Source organism: Eriocheir sinensis, chromosome 12 (genome assembly GCF_024679095.1).
Source record: "Eriocheir sinensis breed Jianghai 21 chromosome 12, ASM2467909v1, whole genome shotgun sequence".
Lineage (NCBI taxonomy): Eukaryota > Metazoa > Arthropoda > Malacostraca > Decapoda > Varunidae > Eriocheir > Eriocheir sinensis.
The window spans coordinates 9,525,871-9,540,998 of record NC_066520.1 but is presented as its reverse complement, the minus strand read 5'-3'; the positions used below and the strand labels follow the sequence as shown (position 1 = coordinate 9,540,998).

Below are 15,128 nucleotides of genomic sequence, written 5' to 3'. Positions count from 1 at the left end.
TGGCAGACAAAGAGGCTAATTCTACTCTAACACAAAGAAAGATGAGAAGGAAATGCAATGGGAGGAGGGACACGGAAATAGCCCCAGCATTGCAATAGAATGAGAAACGGCTCTTGTGGCATTTAATTTCCTGGTGAGATCTGTTTTGCTGCGCCCTTCCTTCCTCACAGCATGCTCCTGAGATGACTGTAGTGTGTGTGTGTGTGTGTGTGTGTGTGTGTGTGTGTATCCTTCCCCTTCAGAACACGCACTCCCAGATGCTTCCTTCCCATTCCGTTTTCTGTTTCGTGTCTTTCCCGTTTTCTCTTATTCATATTCAGTTTTCCCGCTCTCCTGTTTGTGTATTTTTTTCTTATTGTGGGTGATGTTTCTATTGTTCGTTTGCTTATTCGTGATGTTTTATTATTTGTTTATTTATTTCTTTTTTTTGTGTGTGTGAGGGGGGACTAACACAGCATGAGAACGAAGGCTGAACAACTAGGGGCCAGAAAGATTCATACTGGCAAATCTATCATGAATTTCTATGGAAGTATTTGGCAGGCAATTAACTTTTGTAACTTTTATTTTGACAGTGAAGCTTATGAATATTATTGGCTTATGCTAAAAATACCTCGGATATGTACAGCTTTCCTTTCTAGGCGGTAAACTGTTCAACATATGTATTCCTTGTTTTCCCTAGAATGTTGAACTGAGACGATTTTCGATGCACACACACACACACACACACACACACACACACACACACACACACACACACACACACACACTCCCCTTCCCCCACTTTTTATGCTCCTCCCCCTGTTCGCACGTCATACATGCATTTCCAGGATATTTTGAACAGAGTGTGAAGGTTGTGTGCCGCAGGAGACTATTTTTTAAGCCTTGCCCTTAGTCTAGTGTATGCGCGCAAGAGAGAGAGAGAGAGAGAGAGAGAGAGAGAGAGAGGGAAAGCGCGTCTTCCTGGAAATTGGCGGATCTTTCATTTATAAGCGAGGTGCGTGTGCTCTAGTGATGGTTCTTGGTCTTGTGGTTCAGTGTGGCGGGAGTCTACTTGTCCTCCTCCTCCTCCTCCTCCTGCTCCTCCTCCTCCTCCTCCTCGTTGTCTTACCCTCCTTCTCCTCTTCCTTCTTCACATGTTCGCCACAATTCATCCTCCCCCTTCCTCCTTCTCCTCCTCCACCTCCTCGTCGTCCTACCCTCCTCCTCCTCTTCCCTCGCCTCCTCAAGTTCGCTACAACTCTTCATTCTCTCATTCATGGACTCTCAGGTGAATTATATCTTTCCTTACCTTCTCACGCACTCCGCACGATGTTCTTTTGGCCAAATCTATGTCCGCCCCGACTCGATATCATCTCCGCCCGGGTCTCTTTCATCTCCCTTTCCCGCCTGCGATTGCTCATTCTCTCCTTCTCCTTAGCCCAGTCTCATTTCCTCGGCAAGACCACCAGGCGAGTCATTTCCTCCTCTCTCGTCCCTCACGCATCTTCTCCTCTCGTCCCCGGTACTGCTGATCTGTCATAACTCCTTGTGGTGTATCCTTCGGCCTCAAGGATACACACTCCAAGATGCTTCCTTCTCATTCCGTCTTCTGTTTCCCGTATTTTCCTTGTTTTCTCTTCCTTTTTAGTTTTCCTGCTCTCCTGTTTGGTTATTTCTATCTTATTGTGGGTGGGGTCTCTATTTATCGTTTGCATATTCGTGTTGTTTTATGTTTTTTTTTATTTTTTCTATGTTTTGTGCGTTGTAGAAATGTTGTCGTATATGCAAAATTCATAGTCGTCGTTGTCGGTAATCCTGCTGCTTCCTTCACTCTGGTGCTTCGTTACAGACAGTGGAGAACCCACATCTTCCTCCTCCTCCTCCTCCTCCTCCTGACGATAACTGACATGTTCCCCTTGCTTGCCTCCTCCTCCTCCTCCTCCTCCTTCCTACTCCTCCTCCTCCTTCTCCTCCTCTTCCTCCTTCTCCTCTTCTCTGTCACTGTCTCTCTGTTTGCCTCGCTTCTATTGTGCTTCCTATGAATAAAATATGAAATTGTAAAAGTATAAGACTGAGAAAGGTTAAAAGAAGACTCGGAAAAGTAAAACGATGACTGAGAAAAGCAAAACGATGACTCGGAAAAGTAAAACGAAGACTCGGAAAAGTAAAACGAGGACTCGGAAAAGTAAAACGAAGACTCGGAAAAGTAAAACGATGACTGAGAAAAGTAAAACGATGACTGAGAAAAGTAAAACGAGGACTCGGAAAAGTAAAACGAAGACTCGGAAAAGTAAATCGATGACTGAGAAAAGTAAAACGAAGACTCAGAAAAGTAAAACGATGACTGAGAAAAGTAAAACGAAGACTCGGAAAAGTAAAACGATGACTGAGAAAAGTAAAACGAAGACTCGGAAAAGTAAAACGATGACTGAGAAAAGTAAAACGAAGACTCAGAAAAGTAAAACGATGACTGAGAAAAGTAAAACGGTGACTGAGAAAAGTAAAACGAAGACTTAGAAAAGTAAAACGAAGACTGAGAAAAGCAAAACGAAGACTGAGAAAAGTAAAACGAAGACTTGGAAAAGTAAAACGATGACTGAGAAAAGTAAACCGAAGACTCGGAAAAGTAAAACGAAGACTCGGAAAAGTAAAACGATGACTGAGAAAAGTAAAACGAAGACTCGGAAAAGTAAAACGAAGACTCGGAAAAGTAAAACGAAGACTCGGAAAAGTAAAACGATGACTGAGAAAAGTAAAACGATGACTCGGAAAAGTAAAACGATGACTGAGAAAAGTAAAACGATGACTGAGAAAAGTAAAACGATGACTGAGAAAAGTAAAACGATGACTGAGAAAAGTAAAACGATGACTGAGAAAAGTAAAACGAAGACTGAGAAAAGTAAAACGATGACTGAGAAAAGTAAAACGATGACTGAGAAAAGTAAAACGAAGACTGAGAAAAGTAAAACGATGACTGAGAAAAGTAAAACGAAGACTGAGAAAAGTAAAACGATGACTGAGAAAAGTAAAACGATGACTGAGAAAAGTAAAACGAAGACTGAGAAAAGTAAAACGATGACTGAGAAAAGTAAAACGATGACTGAGAAAAGTAAAACGATGACTGAGAAAAGTAAAACGATGACTGAGAAAAGTAAAACGATGACTGAGAAAAGTAAAACGATGACTGAGAAAAGTAAAACGATGACTGAGAAAAGTAAAACGAAGACTCGGAAAAGTAAAACGATGACTCGGAAAAGTAAAACGGTGACTCGGAAAAGTAAAACGATGACTGAGAAAAGTAAAACGATGACTGAGAAAAGTAAAACGATGACTGAGAAAAGTAAAACGATGACAGAGAAAAGTAAAACGATGACTGAGAAAAGTAAAACGATGACTGAGAAAAGTAAAACGAAGACTCGGAAAAGTAAAACGATGACTCGGAAAAGTAAAACGATGACTGAGAAAAGTAAAACGATGACTCGGAAAAGTAAAACGATGACTGAGAAAAGTAAAACGATGACTGAGAAAAGTAAAACGATGACTGAGAAAAGTAAAACGATGACTGAGAAAAGTAAAACGATGACTGGGAAAAGTAAAACGATGACTGAGAAAAGTAAAACGATGACTGAGAAAAGTAAAACGGTGACTCGGAAAAGTAAAACGGTGACTCGGAAAAGTAAAACGATGACTGAGAAAAGTAAAACGAAGACTCGGAAAAGTAAAACGAAGACTCGGAAAAGTAAAACGATGACTCGGAAAAGTAAAACGATGACTGAGAAAAGTAAAACGATGACTGAGAAAAGTAAAAATGAGGATTCGGAAGAGTAAAGCGAAGACCTAACGTGTCCCTGGCCGCGCATCCTTCCACGGGCATGACCTTCCAACCATTCCCGCGCGGGCCATTGACTCCTCAGTGGGGGTAACGAGGTGGCATCTTTCCCTCACGCAAACGATGATGATGATGATGATGATGATGATGACCTGCTTCGGTGCGGCCATGTGTGTCAAGTCCATCGTTGCCACATTCTCTTCGTCCTCCTTCTTCCTGCCCTTTCCGCTCACTCACAGGATCAGTTGCCACATTAATTTTTCCTTTTCCCAAGTTCTGTTTCGCCTCACTCGCCCTCACCCTTCCCTCATCCAGTCCGTCACCACGTTTTTCTTTCCCGTGCAACTTCTCGTCCGCTATCACCTCGCCGATCTCCTCTCCTTCGTCCTGTTCCATCTCCTTCACATCCGCGAACGTATCCCTTTGGTCTTCCTCCTCCTCCACTTCCGCCTCCGCCCCCTACACCATCGCTCATATCCCCTCTGCTCTTCCTCTTCTCTTTCTCTTGTTCCCTTATCTTCTTCCCCTTCTCCTTTCTCTTCCTCCTCCTCCTCCACTTCCGTCTCCGCCGCCTACACCATCGCTCATATCCACCCTGCTCTTCCTCTTCTCTTTCTCTTGTTCCTTTATCTTCTCCTTCTCTTCCTCCTCCTCCTCCTCTTATGCATTTATCATCTCCCCCCGTCACTCCACTAGATTCTCACCTCCTTTATCATTCCTCCCCCATTCGCTCTTTCCCTCGCACTTTCTCTCCTGGTGTTTCCTCTTACCACTTCACCTGACTCGCCACCTCTCTCCGCTCACCATCTCACCTTTCCTTTCCTTACCTCACTCTATCTTTCCTCAGCATCCATCACACACGCACGCCATCTCTCGGCATCCACTGTGTACACTTCACCCTGTCCCTTCCTCTTGTAGTGCCCCTCACCTCAATCATTAAACGGTCCACCTGTCACCGCCTTTGTTGTGTGCGAGAGCTGACAGTCCAAATCACCGCGAACACCTGTCATGTCATTTACAGGCTGCGGGGGAGGGGGGGAGGAAAAGAGGTTCATCTTATTTTGTTTTTCATAATCATTAGTAGACTTAGGATAATACTGGATTTGGATGAGTGCTTCAGACATTCATATATTCTTATTTTGGGAGAAGCGCAAATACGATTATTTTTATATTTGTGACGCTTAAAATATAGCTCACTAGAATGTAATTAGCAATGTAGGCTGAGGGTGATACTGGATTTGAATAAGTGCTGAAAGAAATTGATACAGACTCATTTTGGGATAAGCGCATATACGAAACTTTCTATACGGCATATTTGTGACGTCTGCAATAGTTTAATAGGCTGTAGTTAGCTGGACAGGTCAGTGGAGAGTAGGTGAGCGTGAAGCCACAAGAATAATCGTCTCACTCCCTTGTATGGGTTGAGATGGAGAGTCACCTTATAAGGACGTTAGCCTCGCCGGGTGTGTCCTTGTAATTGCCTTGCCCTCGTAGAATTCTGACGATAGATAGAAAGATGTAGAGATAAATTAAGTCGAAAAAAGTTGAAAATATAACGAGAAAAATGCCCCATGTGTGATTATATAAGTTAGAGAGGACTATCTATTTAATAACGTAACAAAAAACACGAAATTATGTACCAATATAGCAAAAAAAATCCATCTGTAATAATATAATAAAGAGGAACATCTATGAAAAAGACATCTTCGTAGTAATAAACCAAGATATACAAACTGTCGCATTAGTAACGGTAAACGAAATGAAAAGGAGATAATTAATACAAATAATAGTCCACGGCAATGTCATACTAGGGTCACACTAACAACAACAACAACAACAACAACAACAACACACACACACACACACACACACACACACACACACACACACACACACACACACACACACACACACACACACACACACACACACACCTGCCCTTCCTCCCTCCCTCTCTCTCTCTCTCTTAACCGCACACCTGTCCCTTACCTTGATATATTAACAGGTAACAAAGTACAGTCATCAGAAATAATCAATGATAGAATACTGACTCCTTGGGCGGCGGATTGGCCAAAGATAGATAGATAGATAAACAGATGGATAGATAAGTAGATATATAGATAAATAGATAAGTACGTAGATATAGATATATTGATAGATAAGTAGGTGGATATGTGGATAGATAGATAGATAAATGGACAGATAGATTTATAAACAGATATATAAACAGATAGTTGATAGGTAGATTTAGATAGATAAATATAGAGATTATTTTATTGACCATAGCATTTTAAATATACTATAAATGAATTATGCCAACAAAGCAATATCTGTGAATAGACAATTTAATCTTACCAAATGATAGAAAAAATATAATTACTATCTATCTATCTATTTGTCTATCTGTCTATCAATCTCTTTCTTTCTTCCATTTACTCCTATCATTTTTCTTTTACTATATAGAACTAACAGGTATCGTGGAGTGGTGTTATTATCAAGATTAACGTGTAGGAAATAGCAATAACTGACGGCTGGGTGAAAGTGACCGACCGACCACCAGAGAGAGGAGAGGAAGCATGCATGAGAAGCTGTCATCGGAATGGAAAGACTAACGACAAGTGTAGCGATTTTGTAACCTTTTATATTGCGAGGAAGAGAAAGAAGAGGAGAGAAAACAGCCATAACAATAATAATGGTAATGATGATCTCTGGCCACATATTATTTTATTCCTTCCAATTTCTTAGCGTCTTCCACTTAGTTTTCTTTTATCAACTACTAGAATTACGTTCATAGAAGGACGAGTAAAAAGAAACAGGCCACACCTAATTTGGGGGTTGGGTATATAGTTTCTCTCTCTCTCTCTCTCTCTCTCTCTCTCTCTCTCTCTCTCTCTCTCTCTCTCTCTCTCTCTCTCCCCCCCCCCCCCTGTGCCGTGACCGGTGTTGCCGTTCATATTAGTGCCCGTTCACGAGGCAGCGCCATGTTTCCCGCCCCTGTACGAGCGTCCGTCGTGGGCGCCGAGGCTGGAGGCGATAAGGTTGAAAATTGCTTGAACCATTCCTCAGCTCGGATCCAGCGTCGAAGTAAAGTTGACCGATAGCTCAGATCTAACATAGAAGGGAAAGATGAGGAAAATTTTGACCTAAACCGAGGTTAGGTGCTGGATTGCGACCCTGTATAGGCATCCAAGCCGTGATTGCTTGGCGTCCAAAAAAACACTTGAATGGCTAGCACAGAGAGCATGTGCAGCGCGGTACTGCCCGGGGCTGCGGCCCTCGAGGGCATGGAGGTGGATGAGGTGTTCCTGCGCCGACAAGTGGTCTTCCTATCCGAAGAGGAACTGAGCGCCGTGGAGGTGCTGGAGACTTTGGCGGAGGGCGCCTACGGGTCCGTGGATCTCATCCGCTACAAGGGCGAGCTGGTCACCAAGAAGCTCATGCTCGAGGAGGACAAGCTCGACCTCTTCCTGCGGGAGGCGCGGGTCCTGGTGGAGCTGGACGGGGCGGGGGGCGTGCCCAGGCTGCTCGCCCTCTGCCTTCAGCCGCCCACGCTCATACAGGAGTATGCTGGCAAGTCCTATGACGACTTTCTGGAGGAAGGGTGCTCGGTGGGGCTTTTCCTCGACTCCGTCGTCTGCATTGCCCGCCAACTGAGCGAACTCCACGCCAAACAAGTCATTCACAATGACATCAAGAGCAACAACGTCACCGTGTCCGGGCCAACTTCAAGCCCCACCTTCCGCATCATTGACTGCGGCCTCGCCACCCGCACCGGCCAGCCGCTCGACGCTGAGGCCTACGACCTTGACTTTGAGGAGATGGACTTCGGGATGTGCACGTGGATGTCCCCCGAACTGAAGGACGGGCAACCACTGCTCCCGGCTAGCGACGTGTACGCTTTGGGCGTCCTTCTGAGGATCGTCTCTCGGCAGACGCCCCATGGCAGCCTCAAGGCCGCCCTGCAGCCCCTGGTGGCCTCCTGCACCCAGTGGGACCCGGAGGCACGGCCTTCCCTGCAACAGGTGGTGGCTGCGATTCACGAGCTGAAGGAAAGCCAGCCCGAGGCGGTGCTGCACGCCGCCCTCTACGACGACCATTCAGAGGAACGACCTTCCCTGCCGCAGGCGGCCATTGCGACTCACGATCATCTGCAGGAAAGCCAGCCCGAGGCTGTGCCTGACGCCGCCCTCCGCGACGATCATTCAGGGGCGCGGCCTTCCCTGACGCAGCCGGCCACTGCAATTCACGACCTGCAGGAAAGCCAGCCCGAGGCTGTGCCTGACGCCGCCCTCCGCGACGATCATTCAGGGGCGCGGCCTTCCCTGACGCAGCCGGCCACTGCAATTCACGACCTGCAGGAAAGCCAGCCCGAGGCTGTGCCTGACGCTGCCCTCCGCGACGACTATTCAGAGGAACGACCAACCCTGCCGCAGGCGGCCACTGCGACTCACGATCTGCAGGAAAGTCAACCCGAGGCTGTGCGTACTAGATACCGCCCTCCACGACGATCATTCAGGGTCGCGGCCTTCCCTGCTGCAGGCAGTCACTTCTATTCACAACCTGCAGCAAACCAAGCCCGAGGCCGCGCTGCACGCCGCCCTCCACGACGACCACTGAGCAGCGCGGCCCCAGGTTTACTGTAATGTATTTGTCAGTTTGTAGTGTTGATACGGTAACCGCAGCCAGGAGGAACTTTCACGCCCTTAATTATGTAATGAAAATCCACTGGCGCCACCATAAAAAAATTGCCTGCGCCACGACGGGCTTGGGCCGACCATTTGGCCCCTGAAGAAAGCCTACCGGCGCTATAGGTGGGGATCTGTAAAAAAAAAAAAAAAAAAAAAAATCCCAAAACGGATAATTCTCTTGGTTTCAAAGTTTGACCTGAGGATTCTGTTTTATGTTCAGTTTCATTTTGTTTTACTTAAAGGACAGTTCTAGAGCATAATTTCGTCGCTGAATCGAAAGGAGATTTTCTTTATTTTACTCTAGCCAATTATGAGGAATGGAAACATTCTTCAGATCATGTGCAACACATCATATTTTACCTCAAAGACATGGAACTGGGAGCCTGAAATGTACCCTGTAAGGCCTTATCATGAAGCCGGGCCTCAAGTGATTATTTATTACAGTAATTAATCATCAGAAAACTGTAAAGTAACGCCACAATAGTACTCACAGATCACTAGTACTTCTTGCTGCACTGTCTGGCTCAATCGATATCTTTAAGATGTCGGTAAATTCTAGTTATATGCCCTGCCTATGGAAAGTAGCTAACGTGACGCCGATTTTCAAAAAGGGATACAAGCCAGCCACCTTATATTTTCGTCCATATAGCTTAATATCAGTTGTAGGCAAGATGTTGGAGTCAATTATAGCTAGAAGCATTCGGGACCATTTAGAGAAGCATAGTTTAATTCACAACTCACCAACATGTTGTCCTTCTACACTAAAGTAATCGAGGCGGTTGACAGAGATGAAAATTATGACATACCTACTGTGCCTAGATTTCAGTAAAGCGTTCGACAGAGTCCCTCATCACCGGCTATTACTAAAATTACAGGCTCACGGCGTAGATGGGAAAATCTTGAACTGGATCAGGGCTGGCTTAGGGGTAAGAAGCAGAGAGTGCAAATCAATGGTAAAAAATCTGAATTGGGCAGTGTTACGAGTGGAGTCCCACAGGGGTCGGTGCTAGGTCCCCTGCTTTTCATCATTTTCATCAATTATTTGGACACGAGTTAGTGCTGATGTCAATAAGTTCGCAGATGATATCAAGATTGGTAGAGTAATTCAATCAGATCAGGACGCTAGAGTTCTCCAGGATGAGCTAGACAGACTATATGATTGAGCGTGGAAGTGACAGATTTAATTCAACGTAGGGTAGTGTATTATTCTGAGTGTAGGTAGGTATAACCCCTCACACGAAAACTCCTTAAATGACACTCCTCTAAGCAGGTCTGGGTGTGAGAGGGACTTAGGAGTCTTAGTGAGCAATGACCTCGGTCCTAGGGCTCAATGCATTCAGACTAAGAATCGGGCAAACAGGGTACTGGGTTTCATCTCGAGGAGCGTAAGCAATAGGAGTGCTGAAGTCATCCTCAAGCTTTACTTAGCACTAGTTAGACCTCATCTTGATTATGCGGTCCAATTCTGGACACCCTACTATAGAATGGATATCAAGATGTTAGAATTTGTACAGAGGAGGGTGACAAAAAATATTCAAGGGGTGAGAAACTTGCCGTATGGGATAACACTTAAATTTGCATTCTCTAGAAAGGCGAAGGATACGAGGAGACTTGATCGAAGTATATAAATGGATGAAGGGCTTTAATAAAGGGGATGTAATAAGGTTTTTGTTGTAAAAGAATCAGGTAGGACACGTAGCAATTGTTTTAATTAAGTTACACAAATTCAGATTTAACAAAGACAGAGGCAAGAATTGGTTCACCAATAGAGTGGTGGATGAGTGGAATAGGCTTGGCAGTCATTTTGTGAGTGCCAATACCTCAGATACATTCAAGATAAATTCATGGATAATGTAAGGTGGGACTAGGCTATCAGGAGCTGCCTTTTAAAGGCCAACCGGCCTCTTGCAGACTCCTTATCTTGTGTGTGTGTGTGTGTGTGTGTGTGTGTGTGTGTGTGTGTGTGTGTTCCTGTTGTTGCGTGTCGTCGGCGCGCGGTGTCTTCTTCCTTACCTGTTCCCCCAAGGACTCAGGTACGTATAATCAGCAACGTATTCTTTCATGTTTTCCCTTATCAGACTAGAGAGTTTCCCATGTCTGGCTGTGTTGTCTGTCTGTATGCGTGTAGGTATCTTTGCCGCGCTATCTCTCTCTCACACTCACTTCCCCTCTTTCGTACGTGATAATAATACGTATATAAAAACACAGACCACGATAACACAGTCATCGCAGGTGGGTGAGATGCGCAGTCAGACCTGTCACCTGCTCGTCCGTTCTCTTCGCGTTATTTTTCACCCTCTACTCTCCCTTCCAGTCTCCGTTCCTCGTTGTATTTACCTCCAGCTCCTGCTCCTCCTCCCTCACCCTCGCCCTGTTTGGTAACACGCTTGATTCTCTCTTAGTTCCTCGCCTCGCTTGCTCCTGTTTACGTACTGCTTCACACTCTCTGGGGCTTCCATTCTTTCCCAGAGTACAATGATATTTTTCCCGCTGCTCTTCGGTCGTGCTTCTGCGTCCCCTTCACCAGACACGTGCCAGGCGATGCATAATAATTCTCGTGTTTTTCATCTTTATGGTAATTATTTCGCAGTATTTTAGGGACATTTTCTTAAACATTTCGGCTCCCAAGAACACACATTTGGCAAGGTTTTCGTAGGATTTTCGGGTATTTCCAGGGGTAGTTTTATGTCGCTGGTGGTAGTGTGACCTTTTCTGTGTACCTTGAAAATAAAAACACGCATTAGAAACCAACTGATCTCCTCTTCGACTTTTGGAAACAGTTGAAGTGCGATGGGGAATCGTCTGAAAATACCAACCTTAGTATTTTTCCATATTCATTAGCTACGAACAGGACATTCAAGTGCTTCACGTAGAACTCATGAGCAAAATAAAAAAAATAATGGCTTAGTCGTATAACACATTCCAGCTACTGAGAAGAAAGACGCCAAGACGAGGAGGCAGAAAAAGCGAAGCCGTTCTGACATCAGCACGGAAAGGCTTGGCAAAAACAACTCCAATAACCCAGTGCCCGAGTTGGGTCTCGCGCTGCTCGTCTGGGGTACCGTAATCTACAATGGATGAGGCTCTCGCTGGACTTGGCCGAGGGTAAACTCTCTCTCTCGCCTTGACGCTGATCTTTCATAACTCATGGCATATCCCTCGCCCACACAGCTACACTCATGCTTCTTTCTTACGACTTTTTCCATTTCTTGCGTTTCTTATCTTTCTTCTCATTCATCTGTCTTTTTTTGCGATTTCCTTCGTTTCTCTTCTTTTTTTTCGTTTTCCTCTTTATTTTTACGTCCTTTTTCTTGCGAGTATCGTAATCCACAATGCATGAAGCCCTCGCTGGACTTGGCTGCGGGCAAACTTTAGTCCGCGTGCCCCCGGGGAGCGCTGGTGCGGGGCGAGGCTCTCAGTGGCCGCGGCCTTGCTTATAACCCGCTGCTGGAACGAAGGAGAGTCCGTGAACGTATTGTTTTCTGGTGTTGTGGCGGTATTGGCGCACTGCAGCGGAGGGCGTCAGTGTGTTTCCGATGGTACAGCTGGGGGAGTTCGGTAACACACACACACACACACACACACACACACACACACACACAGCAGTTGGTATTCCACCCCTAATATCATCAATTTCCAAAGGCCGAAAAGGAGATCAATCGGGGTCAAAGGAGTGCTTTTTTTTAGGTTCATGGTACAGAAGAAGGGTCAAACAACAAAAAGGGTCATAAAACTACCCCTGGAAATAGCCTAAACTCCTACGCAAGTCTACTTAAATATGCGTCCTCGGGAGACGGAGTGTTTAAAAAGATGACCCATTTTCTCTCAGCGACGAGGGGGACACGAACCTTCATCGCATTTTATCACTCCGTCTTCCGTCATCGCTTATTGATCGTTCGCACCTTATTTGCTTCCACTTAAGGGGCTCTATCTCTTCATCTGAATATGCTGATTTTCCCATCTCCTCGCCCTCACGTCCTCATCCCTCTCCTCTCCCTACAACTGGGCCCTGAGTCATATTTTCCTTCTCGGGCGTCCTTTATCTTCATCCATCACCACCTCCTCGCTCAGTCCCTCCGTCTTTATCCTCACATTCAGGGGTAGTATTTCTGTTACATCCCTATCCTCCTCCTCCTCCTCCTCCTCCTCATCATCATCATCATAATCATCATCATCATTTGGAATACATCGCCTTCTCACTTGCCAAGCTTCAGTAATTCAGTCATTAGCTTGTGTCATTACCTTTTTTTGTGTGCGTGTGGGAAGGGTATAAAACACACACACACACACACACACACACACACACACACACACACACACACACACACACACACACACACACACACACACACACACACACACAAAACAACCCCCTGAAACAAACAGAACAAAAAAATAAAGCCTTTCCTCTTTGTAGCTGCACTTCAAAAATCTCGCCAAAAAAGATATAATAAAAACCTCTACGGAAGGAAGCTCAACTTTAACCCCCGTCTTGGCCGAGGAAAGAATGAAGGGCGTTAAAGTTAGCTTACGAGGAGACTTGATTCCCTGTTCCTCCTCCCCTGCCTTGCCCTACCCTGCCCTTCCCTCCTTCTCCCCGGTCGCTGCAAGTTCTTGGATTCCGTTTTCATTAGGTTTGAAGTCTTTATGCATCCTCCACGAAACTGTATCGATTGTGTTTCCTCAAAAGTAATATCTGCGAGGAGGGTAATGGGCGGAAAGTTTCGGTGTTGTGTTTTCTTCGTAATTAGGGACACGTTTTCTCGTTTTCCGGAATTAGTTACACGAGCATTAATTTTACAGTCGTTGCCCCACATGGTACATAGAGCACAAACCGAGTCTCTGTTTGCTGAAGGAATTAGTTTACGCTCCTCACGCCTGATTATCGCCTCGACCCCTCGGAAGGCAAAAAGAGACGCAAAAATCCCGCAGAGCAAACATGAGCGCGGGTCGCAGCGCTTGAGTGCAGGAACCACAACAAACTGCTCCGCAACACCGCCAGGGGGGGACACGTGCTGCAACTCTACGGCTACCACACTCCAGCGTACAGGAATATCACACTGAGGGAAAGGAGAGAAAAACAGGAATAAGAAACTGATCCACGTAGCTTAAGATAAAGTAGGTAGTATAGTTCGAAATTTGAGGCTATAAATGGCCCGCCCTCACTTCAGCATTTCTTTGGGATTATTCATTTATCCTCATACACACTCACGTACAGGAATACACGAGCAAAGAAAGGATAAAATACATACGGATAAGAAACTTGTCCACGTAGCTTAAAAGAAGTTGATATACTCTTCAATTTGAGGCTATAATTGAACCGCCCTTTTCAGGATGTCGTAGGGATATTGATTTATTGTCATACTCACCCACGTACAGGAATGTCACGGTGAAGGAAAGACCAAAAAGCATAGGAACGTAGGTCAAGGAAAAGTAGGAAGGAGTATGGTTTGCAATTTGAGGGTATAACTGAACCGCCCTCGTTTCAGTATTTCATAGGGATTTTTCACTGATCCTCCTACGCACCCACATACAGGACTGGCACGATGAGGGAAAGATCAGAAAGCATAGGAACGTAGCTTAAGGAAAAGTAGGAATATGATTTGAAACTTGAGGCTATAACTGAACCGCCCTCGTTTCAATATTTCATAGGGATTTTTCATTGATCCTCCTATACACGATGAGGGAAAGAAGAAAACACAGTAACAAGAAACTCATCCACGTAGCTTAAGGGAAAGAAGGTAATATAGTTTTCAATTTGAGGCTGTAATTGAACCGGCTCTCTTTCCGTAACGTATTGGAATTTTTCATTTATCCTCCTCCCAGCATCAAGAAAGGTAAAAATAGAGTTGAAATTCGCGGAAAAGGGCCACCCGAGACCCAGGCCTCCCGCAGCTGCACCTGAAGTCCCGGTTACTCGAGGGGATCGTGAGGTCGGGGAAATACGACAATGGTATTTTGCATTTTTTTCATTTTTCTGCGTCGAGGGTTGGCGAACGCGTCACCCGCTCTTTCTCTGACGCCAACCTGCTTCCCATGCCCCCACGTACTACAGCCAGGGAGGGGGGAGGTGAGGGCGGGCTACAAACTTCTCGGTCCTGTCGTGAAAGATGAAGAAAACTTGCGAGGTGAGGTGGGTGCGGGAGGGTCACAGTAGCTGGGTGGTGGGTGGGTGGTAGGGGGGTCGGACGGCCGCGTGACTGACCCAGGACCGAAAGAAGAGGGAAAGAGAAAGAAAAAATTGTATTTTGGGAGCGCGGGGAATGAAAAATATTTGGTACCTGGGCGCCGTGTGAACGAATTTGTTGAACATTGCCGTCTATTTTGGACTTTTTTCTTTTTCCAAGTTTGGTCCTCTTCCTGCATAGTTTTGCAATCTATTTTTATTTTTAGCTCGTCTGTCTTGATAAAAAAAAGTTGAGACTTTGATGTTATTGAAAGCGATTGTATTGATAGTGATGTCGAATATAATGTTGGCGACACAAATGCTGCCTCGCAAATAATAGCTTAATTAAGTGTACGCATTGAAGGGCAACAATAATTAGCGGCTTTTGTCATGTCGATGAGACGTGTGGATCTCATGCAGCAATAAGATGGTTGGAAAAATGGTAACAATAAAATACAATATGTGA

General features: G+C 45.3%; 1 protein-coding gene across 1 annotated transcript; it reads left to right on the top strand.

Moving 5' to 3' along the window:
- Positions 1 to 7,050: 7,050 nt before the first annotated feature.
- LOC126997256 (probable serine/threonine-protein kinase DDB_G0267514) lies at positions 7,051 to 8,425 on the top strand. The gene is made up of 2 exons (XM_050858253.1): positions 7,051 to 8,286; positions 8,375 to 8,425. Exons 1-2 carry the CDS (start codon positions 7,051 to 7,053, stop codon positions 8,423 to 8,425), a joined length of 1,287 nt encoding a protein of 428 aa, XP_050714210.1.
- Positions 8,426 to 15,128: the final 6,703 nt, after the last annotated feature.

Coding starts and splice junctions, on each gene's coding strand:
- LOC126997256 (XM_050858253.1), top strand. CDS start 7,051: ATGTGCAGCGCGGTACTGCCCGGGGCTGCGGCCCTCGAGGGCATGGAG. Junction 8,287..8,374: donor AGGAAAGTCAACCCGAGGCT/GTGCGTACTAGA, acceptor CACAACCTGCAG/CAAACCAAGCCCGAGGCCGC.